The sequence below is a fragment of the Epinephelus fuscoguttatus genome, linkage group LG5 (assembly GCF_011397635.1).
Source record: "Epinephelus fuscoguttatus linkage group LG5, E.fuscoguttatus.final_Chr_v1".
Lineage (NCBI taxonomy): Eukaryota > Metazoa > Chordata > Actinopteri > Perciformes > Serranidae > Epinephelus > Epinephelus fuscoguttatus.
The window spans coordinates 35,613,760-35,628,432 of record NC_064756.1 but is presented as its reverse complement, the minus strand read 5'-3'; the positions used below and the strand labels follow the sequence as shown (position 1 = coordinate 35,628,432).

The 14,673-nt window shown below is 39.8% G+C and overlaps 1 protein-coding gene across 1 annotated transcript; it reads left to right on the top strand.

Annotated features, from left to right (window-relative positions):
* Positions 1-2,520: 2,520 nt before the first annotated feature.
* Positions 2,521-14,178, top strand: LOC125889227 (protein FAM222B-like). The gene is made up of 3 exons (XM_049577030.1): positions 2,521-2,661; positions 5,699-5,826; positions 7,509-14,178. The coding sequence occupies exons 2-3, from the start codon at positions 5,745-5,747 to the stop codon at positions 9,551-9,553; spliced, it is 2,127 nt and encodes a 708-aa protein (XP_049432987.1). The 5' UTR covers positions 2,521-2,661; positions 5,699-5,744; the 3' UTR covers positions 9,554-14,178.
* Positions 14,179-14,673: the final 495 nt, after the last annotated feature.

The window sequence follows — 14,673 nt, the reverse complement described above, 5'->3', positions numbered from 1 at the left end:
AAGATGAGAAAGAAGGGAAAAATATTTCATGGACAAATTGTAAACATGACTAGCTTGGAGTTGTGTGAAATATATTTATATTGTTTGGAAAAGGCTTAATGTGAATAGATTTTAAAACTGAAAGGCCAGATAGCGATGCCAAATAGAATAGACTGTCTTTTAATTTTTATTCTATCAGAAGGACCTGGAGTACTGCATAGTTTATCTGATTTCCTACTGCAAATATCTATAGATGCTAAGCCATGTTTGACAGGGTGTGTCGACAAACCAAACTCCGACACTTTTCAGAGAAACACACTCTGTTCAGTGTTTGTTTTTTAATGACTGTGACATCAAATATAGAAGTATCTTTTAGCAGAGTACTTACCACACAATGTTATATCTATTTAAATCTTCGATGTTGCTGTTTGTGAATGGTCACAATGCTTTGTTGTTTTGGGGTCTAATGCACCAAATGTTTAGCATCATTGCAGCAGTACAAATGATCTGATGTTTAAGGAGGGGGGCATGTCCCAGTAGAGCCAGCAGTGAGTTCTGCTCATCTCCCCTCAGCGCTGTAAAGAGCTGCACTCACCTACACTACACCTGAAGTGGCGAGACAGTAATGTTTAGTTTGAGCCTCATATCTCAAGCAGGTGACAACAAATACAGAGGTAGTTTTATGTGATGCTGAAGTAAACAGCCAATGTGAGCATACTGACATAGGATTCACAGAAGACTGTTATTATTATTATTGTTAATATCTTTTTTTGTGCTCATCCTTTGCTGATTTAGTTACTTGACAAATGCTGTGACCATATTGATTTGTTTAGCTTCCAGTGTGTCCACTGTATATATGACATATTTGTGTTATATCCCTAATGTTATTTACAACACGTGCACTACTGTGTGTCTCAAACGGCCATGTATGCTCTTGCTGCATGTCACCCATCTGTACTCAGAATAATCCGTTCACGCTTAGCTAATTGTTGTTCTAATAAATCCAAATGTAATGATTTATTTATTTTGCCATTGACTATTCTGCAAATTTTATTTATTTGATTATTGATATGTCTTTCACTGTTTCCTGAATCGGCTTCTTAATTTTGGTTTGAGGTGTGGTGATGTACAACGTGTTATATATATATATATATATATATATATATATATATATATATACATATAAATATACATATATGAAGATAGTCAAAGCTCCTTTAATAGAAAATAAAGCCAGATTTCAGTCATAATTTCTTTGCATGCTTCATTTATTTATTTGTCAGTTTTGGTTCGAGATGTTATCTGTTTCTGTCAGTTTTGTATTTTTTGTTATACTTCCAGAAGAAGAATTTCATGATAGGTTATTGTATGTTTATGTAAATGAGTGGCATTTGCTCATGGCCCTTTACTCCTCATTGTGTCCCTTCTATTTCTGAAGTCAATCCTATTCCCAGTAAAAGTATGTTAAAAAATAAACTTAAATACTCTAATATAATTCAATACTGGCAGGGCGCATACTGTATAATGAATAGATTAAGTACTTTTTTTGGTGCCAGTAATAGTCAATATTTAAAGGCAGGATTATTAATTTTATTTTTTTTTAGTAGTTGATTTTTTTTTTTACTTAAGTATTCAAACACAAGTTTCAGCTACTTATAATTTACTTGAACATTTCCATTTTATGCTACTTATATATCTAATCAGCTACATGTTGGAAAATTGTACTTTTACTCCACTACATTCATTTAATAAATTTAGTTAATTTGCAGATCCAGATCATTGATACAAAAATATAATCAACTAAATTATGATGTATTATCATAGATGAAGCCAGTAAGTAATTAGTGTGAGAGCTGGCTAAAGCTCTCTCGGATTTTTACATAGACAATAGAACAATTAAAATAAGCTTTATTAAACTATATAAACTATCCAGCATTTTATAAGAATTAAAAGCTTCATCTAGAACAGACTTGAAGTAAGGGACTGTTCTTTACTTACTAGAGGAGGCGGGGTGGCTGGGATGTGACTCTTTTTTATTTTTGGACCTCCCAGAAGCTTCAGATATTTTTCCTTGAGCATTGCTGAGTGACTGGTGGAAAATGTATGACCCTCCCTCCCACAGGGTAGTTACTAGATTTTTAAAACTTACCCTTTGATGTTTTCAAAATCAGAAGTTGAAGAAGAAGTACTTGAGGGTTTATTTTTGGCCAAATGTCAAATGAGATGTAGAATAAAGTGATGTCGTTGAAATCACTATTTTAAGCTCAGATTTCGTTATGCTTCTTTATGATGGAAGTATTTGTCACACATGATGTGTCCAAGGACTGGCGGAGACTTTGAAAAATCCAAAAATAATTTCTGTATTTATATTTTTGGCCATGATAAATGGAGTAATTAGACATGGCCTATTTTTGCACCACGCCCTTCCCCCTCACAGGCAACGAACAGTCCCTTAGAAAACATCTCATCTGTGTGAGTTATTGGACAGGCGTTTACCATTGATGCCTAAATGCAGAACCGGGGGTCCTGGCCCCTTGCGCATGCGCGAGAAAGGTTGCTGCCGTAGCCAGACAGCAGCAGCACGAAGATCCAGCACCGGGGATGGCCTCCTAATTTTTAAAAGACACTATCAACATTATATCTCCACAAAATGAAGTTTCCTTACTCATAGATTCGCGAGGAGTAAGTATTGCGCTCTTTAATTTGGGTGACGTCGGTGTTTTCCGTCAATGAAGAGTTAAAGTTTGCTAACCAGCTGGCCTGGTCACAATAAGCACAAAGAAGCTCCTTATTTATTGTGGTGCTTGACTCGAGCTAACCTACTGAACGATGAAAATTTTTGATTTTTCTTAAGGTGGGGGCAGCTTTGGCCCTGTAGTCTGCTCATTGTGTGTTTGCTTGCTGAAATAGTCCAGCTACATTGATTAGATCGGTAGCAACGCTAGCTAGCTGTTTTAAATTACAGCAGATTAAGGCTGGATTGCTAGACAGATGGCTAACGTTACCTAGCTACAGACAGGCTGTCTGAAAGTTAACCTACCTCACTATGAGCCTGGGGACGGGCTCGGGCTGTCTGAGAGTTAACCTGCCTCACTATTGTACTAACTGTGTGATCCGACACGTTCACAAATCTGACAAAAGGTTAATTTAGGCGTCAACTGAGGACGATGCCTTAGATCCACACGGTAAGTGTGGCCTCTGTCTGTAGAAAAGGTCACATTATCCAGTCTGCATTAATGAAGATCCTCTTTTCCTTTACACTCACTGCACTGCGTCCTCCTGAGGGATACAGAGGATTAAAAGATACACCCATGTCAGCATAGAAGCACTGGCCTTATAGCCTAATGCATTTACTTTCAGATCAAATAGAAAAGCCAAGAGTCTTATTGAATATATTCGAATAAACTTAATGGGCCAAGTATGTGAACACATGCAAGGAATTTGACTCTCAATGTACTTACACAGAAGTAGACACACCTAAAAACAAGGACAACAAGGATAGGCTGTGTGCATGTGTGAACTACAATGACATTTGTATACAGTAAGACAATAGTGCGATGGTGCAGAATACAAAGAGTGCTGAAATAAATATGGGATGATTGTAACAGGTTGCTTTATGTACATGATATAGGTGGATATGAATGACAGTATATATAAAATAATATAAATCTAATGGTATATATATATATGGTAACACAAATGCATGCTGTACATAGCCAAGACTACACCTTATCTCACCAATAAATTGAATCTAAAACCTTAAGAGATCATTCAGGCTGTACCACTATGACAAGTCAGTAAAATATCTGGAGAGTGGAAGTGAACTAATGATGAATCATAAACTGTCTGCAAATCTGTGATGAATCTGCAAAATGATGTGTGACTAAACCATAAGAAAACACTTAAGGGATCTCTGCAATAAGGCCGCAACTAATGATTATTTGAACTTTCAATTAATCGGACAGCTGTTTTCATGATTGACTCATTTGGTCCATAAGATTTTTAAAAAATTTGATGCTTATCAAACCTTCCTAAAGTCAAATGTGACACCTATATATATGTATGTGTATATATATGTATGTATATATATATATATATATATATATATATGTATATATATATATATATATATATATATATATATGTATATATATATATATATATACATACATACATACATACATACATATATATATATATATATATATATATATATATATATGTGTGTATATATATATACATATATATACACACATGTGTGTGTGTGTGTGTGTGTGTGTGTGTGAGTTCATTACCACTGTGGTTGAACAGCCAGAGTGTATACCTTTTTGAGGTCAATCTGTCTCGCTCACTGCATCACTGGAACCATTTTTATGTAAGGGCGTGGATTATACTGAAAAACAGAGTCAGCATCGCATCATGACTAAATGAATTAGAGAATAGCAGAAACACTGAATCTTATAATGACACTGACGAAGAAGCTCTTTCTTGCAAGGTCAACAGCTGATCCAGTTACTAAGGTCTGAATGAGTGCCGAATTACTGATAACAGCAGATTGGTTTAACCCTAAGAAGGGAACAGGGTATTAAGCTAATGGAGACGTGCATGTTTCCTTAAACTATGCCTTATGTACTTGTGGTCAACATTGCCTCTTCATGTCACACCTCTAATATAAGCTAACAACATGTTTCAGGTGGTGACTACGGCAACACTGACCCAAGCCATATCACTAGAGCTAAAATAATGAGTCAGTTAAATCATTAGAAATTTACTTTTGATGGTTGATTTGTATGTTTTGCTTGAAAAACAAACATTCCCTAGTTCCAGCTTCTGAGTTGTTATGCTGTTTTACAGGATAATGAATTGAATGTTTTGGGGTTTAGGACTGCTGGTCAGACAAAACAAACCAATGGAAGATGTCACCGTGAGGATTAGGACTCTATAATGGCCAATTAATTGTGAATTAAAATAATCGTTAGTTGCAGCCCTACTGTGGATTTTGTCAGAGAACAAAGGAACAAAGCAAAAAGTGTTTCAAATTCCATTTATATATGGGGGAAGTCTTGTTTTTAGACAGAATTGAAACATGTGAATGCATCTCCTTTTGAATGTTACCACATTTAAAATAAGATTCCAGTGTAGATGGTGACTGCCTCTGTTAGCCTGCCCTGTGTGACCATTAAGTGTTCTTATGGTATACTCTGGCATAATTTTACTGATTAATCCTCAATTTGCATACATGCATGATTATTCCCTTGTCCACTGTTGAAATTCTTAAAGTTGACTTGTTACAGTGGTACAGTCTGATTCCCATAATTTTCTTTTGACTAAGCTAATTTGTGAGCTAAAGTGCTCTCTTGGACATGTTTGGGTCAAGCTTTTCATAAAATGACCTATTAAAAACCTGTGTGTGGGTTGTTTTTTTTGTTTTGTTTGCTGTTAGTTTTTTTTTTTGATACTGTGTGAGTTTAAAGAAGATAGCTGGTTGACTTGCAGCCTACCATGTGATGTTTTGCTCAATAAAAAAGCATCTTGTTCCCTCTCAGCTCTATGCCTGGTGCAGGGTGCACACACAGAACCATGATGTCAGTTTATTACAAGCTGCCATTTGCAAAAGGTCAAACTGTACGGGATGTGAAAATAGGCAACAGCAAAGTCATTTCACACCAACGTAAGTGTCTGTCAGCGGCTGACTCGTGTCTGCTCTGTTTGTCTTCAGTATGGTGAGGAGAAGGTGTCCCATGTTGCATTAGTGGAATAGTGACATGCTGGCCTGTCTGCCGGCATCAGGTGACCCTACCATCCGACTTCTCTCCCGCACGCAGATGAACACTGGACTTCAGAAATGTAAGTGCTTTCTTCTACCATGTTGTGGTCGTATTTCCTTTTAAATGAGTCATTTCCTCATTGGTCAGCATTCAGGATCAGAATGTGATGATAGTGATGTTGCGAGACACAGATTGAGGTTTTCAATACCATTATGCATGGTTAGGGCCCAGCGAAATCAATTTACATTTTTTCCCGATTCCATTTTAATTTTTCCGAATTCTGTGTTTTGCGATAATGCAAATTTTGTCATGGGAAATAGTGTCTAATCCTGTAAATGATTACAATTTTGACAGTCCAATAAGAAAATATTCAAAATTCAATGAATATCAATTAATTTGATGTAAAGCAACCTGCCTCTCACTATTTTTTATGCACAGTTTTCAGCAATTAAATAATTTCCCCTCATTATGTAATGGGATTACTTAATTTAAAAGGGACCCAGGTAACATATTTTATGTTTCATGCAAATATATTACAGTTAATTTTATTTCCATACATGTATTTACACTCTGTTAACACCATTTTTTGAAAAGTGGACGTAGTCATGCAGTGTGTATCCTGGGCCGTTAAAGTGCATTTTACAGGACAGAATACAGGTACACTCCAACTTTAGTAGCGCCTGATTTGACCATGCAGATCCGAGTGACAGTTGGTGTGACGCAAAATCATCACACATTGCCTCTGGATGACACAAGAAGCACAGGAGGACAGGACTGATCCAGGTTGGCTGACCAAGTAAAACACTGCAGTCAAGCCAACCGTCAATTGCATCTCCGTGCTAAAACCTGCCGATGTTAAAGTTGGAAACGTACACATGCAGAACAAAGTGTCAGCAACAACCAAGCCGTGGTTGCCTTGGTGTCGGCGGCCGTGTGTGTGTAGGGGACCTAAGCCCCACCCTCGAGGAAAGCAGAGCAAGTAACAGCAATACATAGCAGCATAGTTTTCTTTCTGTTCATTCAGCTTACACGTTGTGAAAAAACAGTTACAAGGGTAAGGAAAACAGGATTTTTATAATTTGCATCAACATTTTAGCAAATCACACACTATTCCGCGTTTTACAATTTTTATTATCAAATTCTGTGTTACTGTCCGTGCATTGCGAAACATAAATACATAAATAATCGAAGATTAACGTGACAAGAGAGTGTGATTCTGCAACATTATGTCATCATCACTGATTCGTAAAACCTTTTAGAGGACACACATTCATGAGCAATGTAATGAGGTCTCTTTATATTATGTAAATAATAGAAATACCAAAGTGTAAACAGCATGAAATGTGGTGAATAAATTGAATTACAGTTGAACAGTGTACATGATCCTGGCTTTTAAACAGGAGTTAAACAATTAAATACATCTTGTTTTATTACTTTGTTGTAAAAGAAGTGACAGCTTTTCGCTCCAGTTAATGATTAAGTGCACTGTGCATTTGATCCAAAACATTAATTGAGGCAAAGTGAGTTTTTGTTTATAAAATTCCATGCTCACTTCCATGATTACAGAATTTCTAATGGAGAGTTAGAGCAGATACAGCTAGACTGTAACTCATGCTGCAGTACATTTTATTCCCACATTGCTTGTTGTCACAGTGTAGTGTTACAGTTCATGTCAGTATATAGTGTTGTGATGTATCATCAAATCCCAGTTAATGTGCTTTGCTTGGTATTTCTGGTTGTCTGACCTTGCACACATTGCAGGGGAAACTACACAGAAGATGAGATCTGCCAGCTATCCAACCCCAGCAGAGTTGGATGCCTATGCTAAGAAAGTTGCCAACAGCCCTCTGACCATCCAGATCTTCCCCAACAGTGTCAAAGTTCCTCAAAGGAAGCACATTCGCCGCACAGTCAACGGGCTTGACACCTCCTCGTCCAGCCAGCGCCACAGTCCCTACCCCTCTCAGGTCAGCTCCAGTAGGGGTCTGCTGGCTGTCCTCCGCGCGCCTGCCAAAGGCGTCATCAAAGAGTCAGACGGTAGCCGCGCTCGACAGCTTCAGAAGGCCATCATGAACCCTCACAGTGGGCCGTACGCCACTCAAAGCACTTTAAATCTTCCTCAACCTGCTCCTCACCTACAGGGCCCGTCTCAGCCTGCGGCTCAGGCTGTACAGAAGCAGGGTATGGTTCACTCACAGGCGCTACAGCAGAGCATGACTCATCCAATGACTTTACAGCAGCCACAAACTATGCCTCACCCACAGGCTTTACAGCAAAGGAACATGGCTCATTCACAAGCTCTGCAGCGGCAGCAGAGTTTGTCCCAGGTTCAGACTTCACAGCAGAGATTGGCTCATCCTCAAGGCATCCAGAGGCAGCAGAGTCTGCCTCACACCCAGGCTCTACAGCAACAGCAGAGCCAGTCCTGTCCACCAGTCGCACCACAGCAGCATCTTTCTCATCTCCAGACACTAAAGCATCAGACGGCTCCTCCGCAAGCTTTACTAACACAACAAGGAGTGACTCAGGATCTGCGCCACATGTCTGATGGAGCTCAGCTTCCAGGCCTGCAGCACACCCAGGGGCTAGTTGGCTCACAGCCCCTCCCCCAGGCTGCAGGTACAGGACCTCCTACCATGCCTAATAGCCTCCAGCAGCCGCCACAGGGGGCATACGGGCCCCGGAAGCTCCCTGACGCAGACGCCCCACCAAATGTAACTGTATCTACCTCCACCATCCCACTGTCCATGGCAGCCAGTCTGCATCAGAACCGGCCGAGTGACCTGAGCAGCATTGTGCACCAAATCAACCAGTTGTGCCAGGCACGGGCTGGTATGGGCACCACCTCAGTCTGTGAGGGCCAAATAGCAAACCCCAGCCCCATCAGCCGCAACCTGCTGATCAACGCCAGCTCAAGGGTGTCCTGTCACCACCCGGCTCTGGGCTCTGTGCCTAGCTGCCTCATGGTGGGGCCCCCAGACAAAGCTACAGCTCAGACTCCCAATGCTGCTCTCCATTCACAGCCCAATATAGCTGCTACTAATAGTATACCTGCCTTTCACGCAGACCCAGAGAAGGTACAACTGCAGCAGCAGCAGCAACAACAACAACAACAACAACAACAACAACAACAACAGCAGCAGCTGCAGCACCATTTACATCAGCAGAAACAACAGCAGCAGTTACAGCAGCAACAGCAACATTTACAACAACTACAGCAGCTGCAGCAGCAGCAGCGCTCTTGGGCCCAGCATCAACTGGCCCACATGCAGCAGCCTCCTGAGGGGGCCCATCCCTGTAAGAACCCAAGGATGGAGCCTTCTACTGAGTGTGCTTTCCCCTCTCGGAACCTCAGCTATCCCCACAAGCTACCCAACACTGCACAGTCCTTCCCTCTTAAACACCCTGCAGAAAAACCACGGCCTTCATCCCCTGTTAACTGCCCAGTAGGTTCTATGCCTTACATTAATGGCCACTACATGCAGCCACCGTGGGGCAGTATCCCAGCCACAGCAGGTAACAATGGATCTGGCTCTCAGGACCTCCCAGTGGTTTTCCAGGGAGGGCAGGCTCCTGCCTCCACAGACCGCATCCCAGGGGCAAAGTACAGGCCAGGGAAAGAGGCTCCTCCTGGCCAGTCCAAGTTGATGCAGAATGTGGATTTCTTAGGAGGGGGCTTCCAGATGCCCAGCTTTCAGGAGCAGAATATGGGTGTGATGGAGAAGATGCACAGGTCAGCCATGGGCCAAGTTCAGGAGCCCAATAATGTTGGAGGTGCTCACACCCATCACCCAGGCTACCGATAAAGCGTGCGTTTATTCCCCCTTGGTGTGTTTTGAGTTCTTCTCAACAGCTACTTTCAGCTTCTGTGGTTTATTCTTTAAGATCTTGCAAGTGATCAATTACATTTATTGCTTCAGAGCTTGATTTGTAGACCCACCAGGTTGTGATGTTTCAAAGTATTCCTCAGGTCTTAAGCCATGTCGTACCTTTGTTGCAGATGAAGGTTTTTTGAGATTGTTGTCCACTGTTGAGTAGAATTCCTCTTTTCATCACTGGCATGGATGTGCTGCTCTTTGTTCATGTATATATGGTGTTCTAGAATATTAATTTGCAGCTGAGAATATGCTTGCCATAAGATTGTCACAGTGCTTTTCTTAGGTTGACATGGAACAACTCAACTTTTTTCAGCATTTGTGGCCTTACAACTGCCCAAAGGCAAGATTTAGGATGTCCTCGTGTTATGTTTTTATTTGCAATTATTTATCCTTTTAACAGGTTTGTGATCCATTTAAATAAGGTTACATGTATATGCAATTAATAAGACTGTTGATAAAGTTTTGTCCCAGGAGCTCCCTCCCATAGTTGAACACTTGTTATTGCGCCTAAAGTGAGAGCCACAACTCCTCTGTCAGGAAAACAACACAGCTTCTAAACTGCACCGTGAGTGGTCCAGGTAGTTTGTGCCTGGGTGATCACAGTGTGTAAAAATGGCTAACTATCACTGTTAAGCTGAATTTTAGTTAAAGGTCCAGTGTGTACGATTTTGGGGGGTACATTGGCAGAAACTGAATATAATAAGTACGTTTTCTTTACTGTTAAATAACCTGAAAAAAGAATTAGAATGTTTACGTTACCTTCGAATGAGCCGTTTATATCTACATAAGGAGCAGGTCCTTGTCCACAACGTCTGCCATGTTGCACCGCTATGTTTCTGTAGTACCCCAAAACAGACAAACCTAACACTGGCTCTAGATGGGCAGCATTTGCGTATTTTTGTCGGCCACTGTAATTCACAGTCCCTCCGTGACAAGCAGCATTAAAAAAAATAGTTATTAGATTTGTTAGATTTTTTTTTTTTTTTGGAGAGTGAGAGACCTCTGCAGGTAATTTGGCTCCGTTAAAAACCTCCTGAACCTCCTGAAAAAGGTGAGCATAAATAAGCAGGTGCTGGGCTAGCATCCCATCTCTGAAACGCTGAACTGTGTCACAGATTTGTAACATAAAACTGCTGTATTCAGTGTTTTTACTGATTTAAATCACCTGGTCCGTTTGTTTTGGAGAGGAGTAGACCTTTGCCAATAATTCGGCTCACAGTAAAAATCTCTTGAGCTGTAAACACTGATGGTATCCTTATCAGGAGTTCGCGCTTGGCACATGGGAGAAGTTCAGCTGGTTTTAACCTGCAGTCCTCACCTCTAGATACCACTAAATTCTACACACTGCTCCTTTAAAAAAAACAACAACAACATAAAGCCAGCATTCACAAAAACGGCAATGCTTTCCACGTAGTTTCTCAAGTTGCAAGTGTTTCTCTTGTGTTTGAAAAGTTTAAAGTGCCCTCTTGTGTGTAATATTTCAACAGTTGCTTTAGAAGTTGTTTATTTTATTACAGTTTTAGTCATATTTCTGTAGATGGTCCTACTTGAACTGTAGAAATTACTTTTAAATGTTATGCCTAACATTTGGCAAAAGGAGCAGAAACTCCATTAGCCCTTGTTTGTCTTTAGTTAATGTGAAACAGAATGGCATCCCATAAATATTAAAATGGTGTATGTATGTCCTTATGTGAAAAGCGAATTGATCACTTGCAAGCATGCAAGTACTTCACATATAATGCAAGCTGGGAAAATACTTTGTTTCCCTCCCGACACGTTTCCTCACCACTTTACTACTGTAATACAAGTGAACTGATGTGGTGTGGACATTATTTGTGTGGCTTGTGGTGGGCCGTTCATCTACTAATCACTGGCCTCACCCTGTGTCGTATTTCTGCTACCTATAAAGAGACAAAAACAGTTAATGCAGGTTATGTTTTGCTAGATGTGTCTAGCATGAAGCTCTGGACCCAATTCCTCCTCCAGTCCTTTTACAGGCTGATGTTGTCTGGGCACATGTTGCTCTGCTAGCCTCAAGCCTTCTGGGAAAAAGCCTTAAATGTCACAGTAGTTATCCTATATTTAATACTTACCTTAACGGACTTCCTTTGCCAGGATCCCAACTTCAGGATGGCTTCATTGTGAGAAAGTTTTCTTTTCCCCGGTTCATTTGGAATCTGTACTGTCAGATCATTGGGCAGTGTTAATATGTATAGGCAGTGAGAATGGGTGCCTTAAATTGAAATATTAAGGTAATAATTGCAACTCATACTTGTTGTTAAATCACCCATCCTACTGTCTCAAATGTTGCCTATTAAGGATTTAAGATGATTTTAAAATATGAATAGTATTTAGCAGAAGTAGTAGGTATGTAGAACAGGGCTGTAGCAGTTATTTTAAAGTATTTGGACTGTGTTTTAGTTGTTATTCTTAATAAATATCCTGATAAAGTTTCTTAATTTATTTTTTTGGACCACTGCATCCTGAAGCCATAGGTGTTTTCACATTAGGTGCCATAGGTAACACACACATCGACGCAGACAGCGTAAACTGTATTGTCTGCACTCGGAGGCGAAAAAGAGGTTTGCATCCATACTTTAACCTGATGCATTTTTCATTCTCTGATTCGCTCTCAGAACACAGTACAGGTCAAAAGGGAGACAGATGATCAGAGAAAGACAGCTGAGATGCAAGCCGTAGCTCTTCTGGATTGTGGTCTTCATACTTGATGGCAGTTTTTTTTTTTTTTTGTTTTTTGTTTTGTTTCCTGGCTCTCATTTTTGATGTGCCTGCCCCTTAAAGCTGCTATTGACTTTAATCTTAACACACACTAGTATGATTTGTGTGTGCGTGTGTATGAATAGTAATGATGTATGGGCTGTATCAGTGAAAATAAGTTCCTATTTATGGGATGGGTGCAGGGCGAAAACTGCCACCACTCAGATGCTGGTAAATTTAGCAATGTCTATGGAAGCAAATGCGGGACATAAGTATTTAAAATTTAACAGCCAATGAATATTAATATTACAATAAACACCACTGAATTATTAGTATTGAAATATTTAACTGTGAAACCACCATGTATTTTAATGTTACCTCTTTGAAAGTGAAATAGGAAATTTTCTTGTTTTGAAATTTGAAAACCTGAATATGAATAAATATGTTTTTTCAATTTTCACAAATTCAGACCCAAAAACTCAAGTTTCAGAATTAAAAAAACCAAATCAATCGGTCAAATTCAGTTGCAAAATTGTAAACTTAATTTTTGATACTGAATTTGTGAACATTAAAAAAAAATTTAATCATCTTTTGAAATTGCAAATCAGAGGTGAATTCAGAACAAATAAATTCAATTACATGGTTAACAAAGTAAAATATGTTGATGCTATGAAACAGCAGATTCGGTCAAATTTAAATTTCACTTAGATATTAAGTGGCTGTTAAAATTTCAGTACTGATTGTCTCTTATTTGCTTCCATAATGTCCAGTCTTTACTCCAAATATATAATAATTGACCAGTTTTCAGGGTGGCGGAGTGGTTTTCATGAGTTGGACCCACTGCGGCCTAAAGATGGACACCCTCCAGGCCTGTGTGGGTTTCTTATCTTTAAATCAACATCAACAATTTGTCAGACCTGCCCTGTTTATTTTGAACTGCCTCGTCGCAGCCCGACACAGTCAGGTTCTACAGTTTCATATGAAGTGCCTCCACTGGGCTTAGTATGGAGAAATGTGTGAATGGGTGCTTGTGTGTGTGTATGTTAAGCTTGGGTACTTGCACACAGGTGTGCGCGCTGACAAACGTGCACAAAGTTAATCTCTGATGGGGGACCAAGCTACTTAGTGTAACTACTGATACTGTGTCATGGACTGAAGTCCTGAAGTGTGCCACGATTCCTAGACACTGTCGGGATGTGTGAACTGTTTGCTGCTGACTCACTGACCAAAGTGACCAAGCGTCCCTCTCTGTAACCACCCCGGCCAAAAGCCTTGGCAAGCTTGTATTGGGAACTTGTTATGTTCTAACAGTTCTAAGCAACAACCTGGTGACATAAAGGAGAGCTGCTGCCCTCATTTGGACAGTTACGGAAAATCTTGTGAAGTAAAAGTGTAAAGATGTGAACGGAGCTTAAAAAATCTAGAGTGAGCTGTCCGTGTCTGTTTTCCACCAAGCAAGATTCAGATGTTCTAGCCAGAACTTTATATGTTCTGTGGTTTCATTTTACAGTATATCATCCTGCAGAAATGTTGCCACACACAGTACATGTCAATATGCACTGTGGGAATCTAATCTACTTAAGCACATTGTAGCTCATCATGATAGTTGACTTAGATGTCAGTATTTATTGCGGCACAGGTGTGTAACAGCTCTCTAGATTTATTTTTACTCCGGTTTAAGATGACTGTCTTTGATGATCAAAGATGTTTCGTGTTGTGAACGGTGGTGGAGGGGGGCTTACTTTCTCTACTTTGTGAAAATGTGATATTCCAGTTTTGCCTAACCTTCAGGAATAAAATGTCTTGCACAAACATTCCCCCTAACCAAAATAAAGTTTGCAAACACAAAGCTTTTATGAGTGACTGTTTTGTTATGTACATATAAATACAGTGTAGGTCATTAATACCCTTTGAGCTCTGCTATGGAAACTGTCCACCAGCGTTGGTTTTTGTGCTTACTGTGATGTCATTTTTTGGAGTGTTTTTAAAGGCTTCATATCCCTAAAATCTGTACTACTTCAAGGAATACTTCACCCACACAATGACCATTTGTAAATCAGTTAGTCATGTTATGTTAACCTGGTACAAGAGTCTGGATTAGACCACAGATACATTTCACTTTCAGTGAGCATATGATTGGATAAATAAAACCTGGATTATACTGTATGAGCTGTGTGAGAGCTTGTAAACTGATGTTTTGATAAAGATCTGCTGTTGTTCAATTTGGACCCCAATCAGTCTGTCAATATGTTCGCTATTTTCCATGATGGCATGCAAGAACAGTAATTTTCTTCACAAATTCCAGGTCACATGGCATGACTTACTCATTT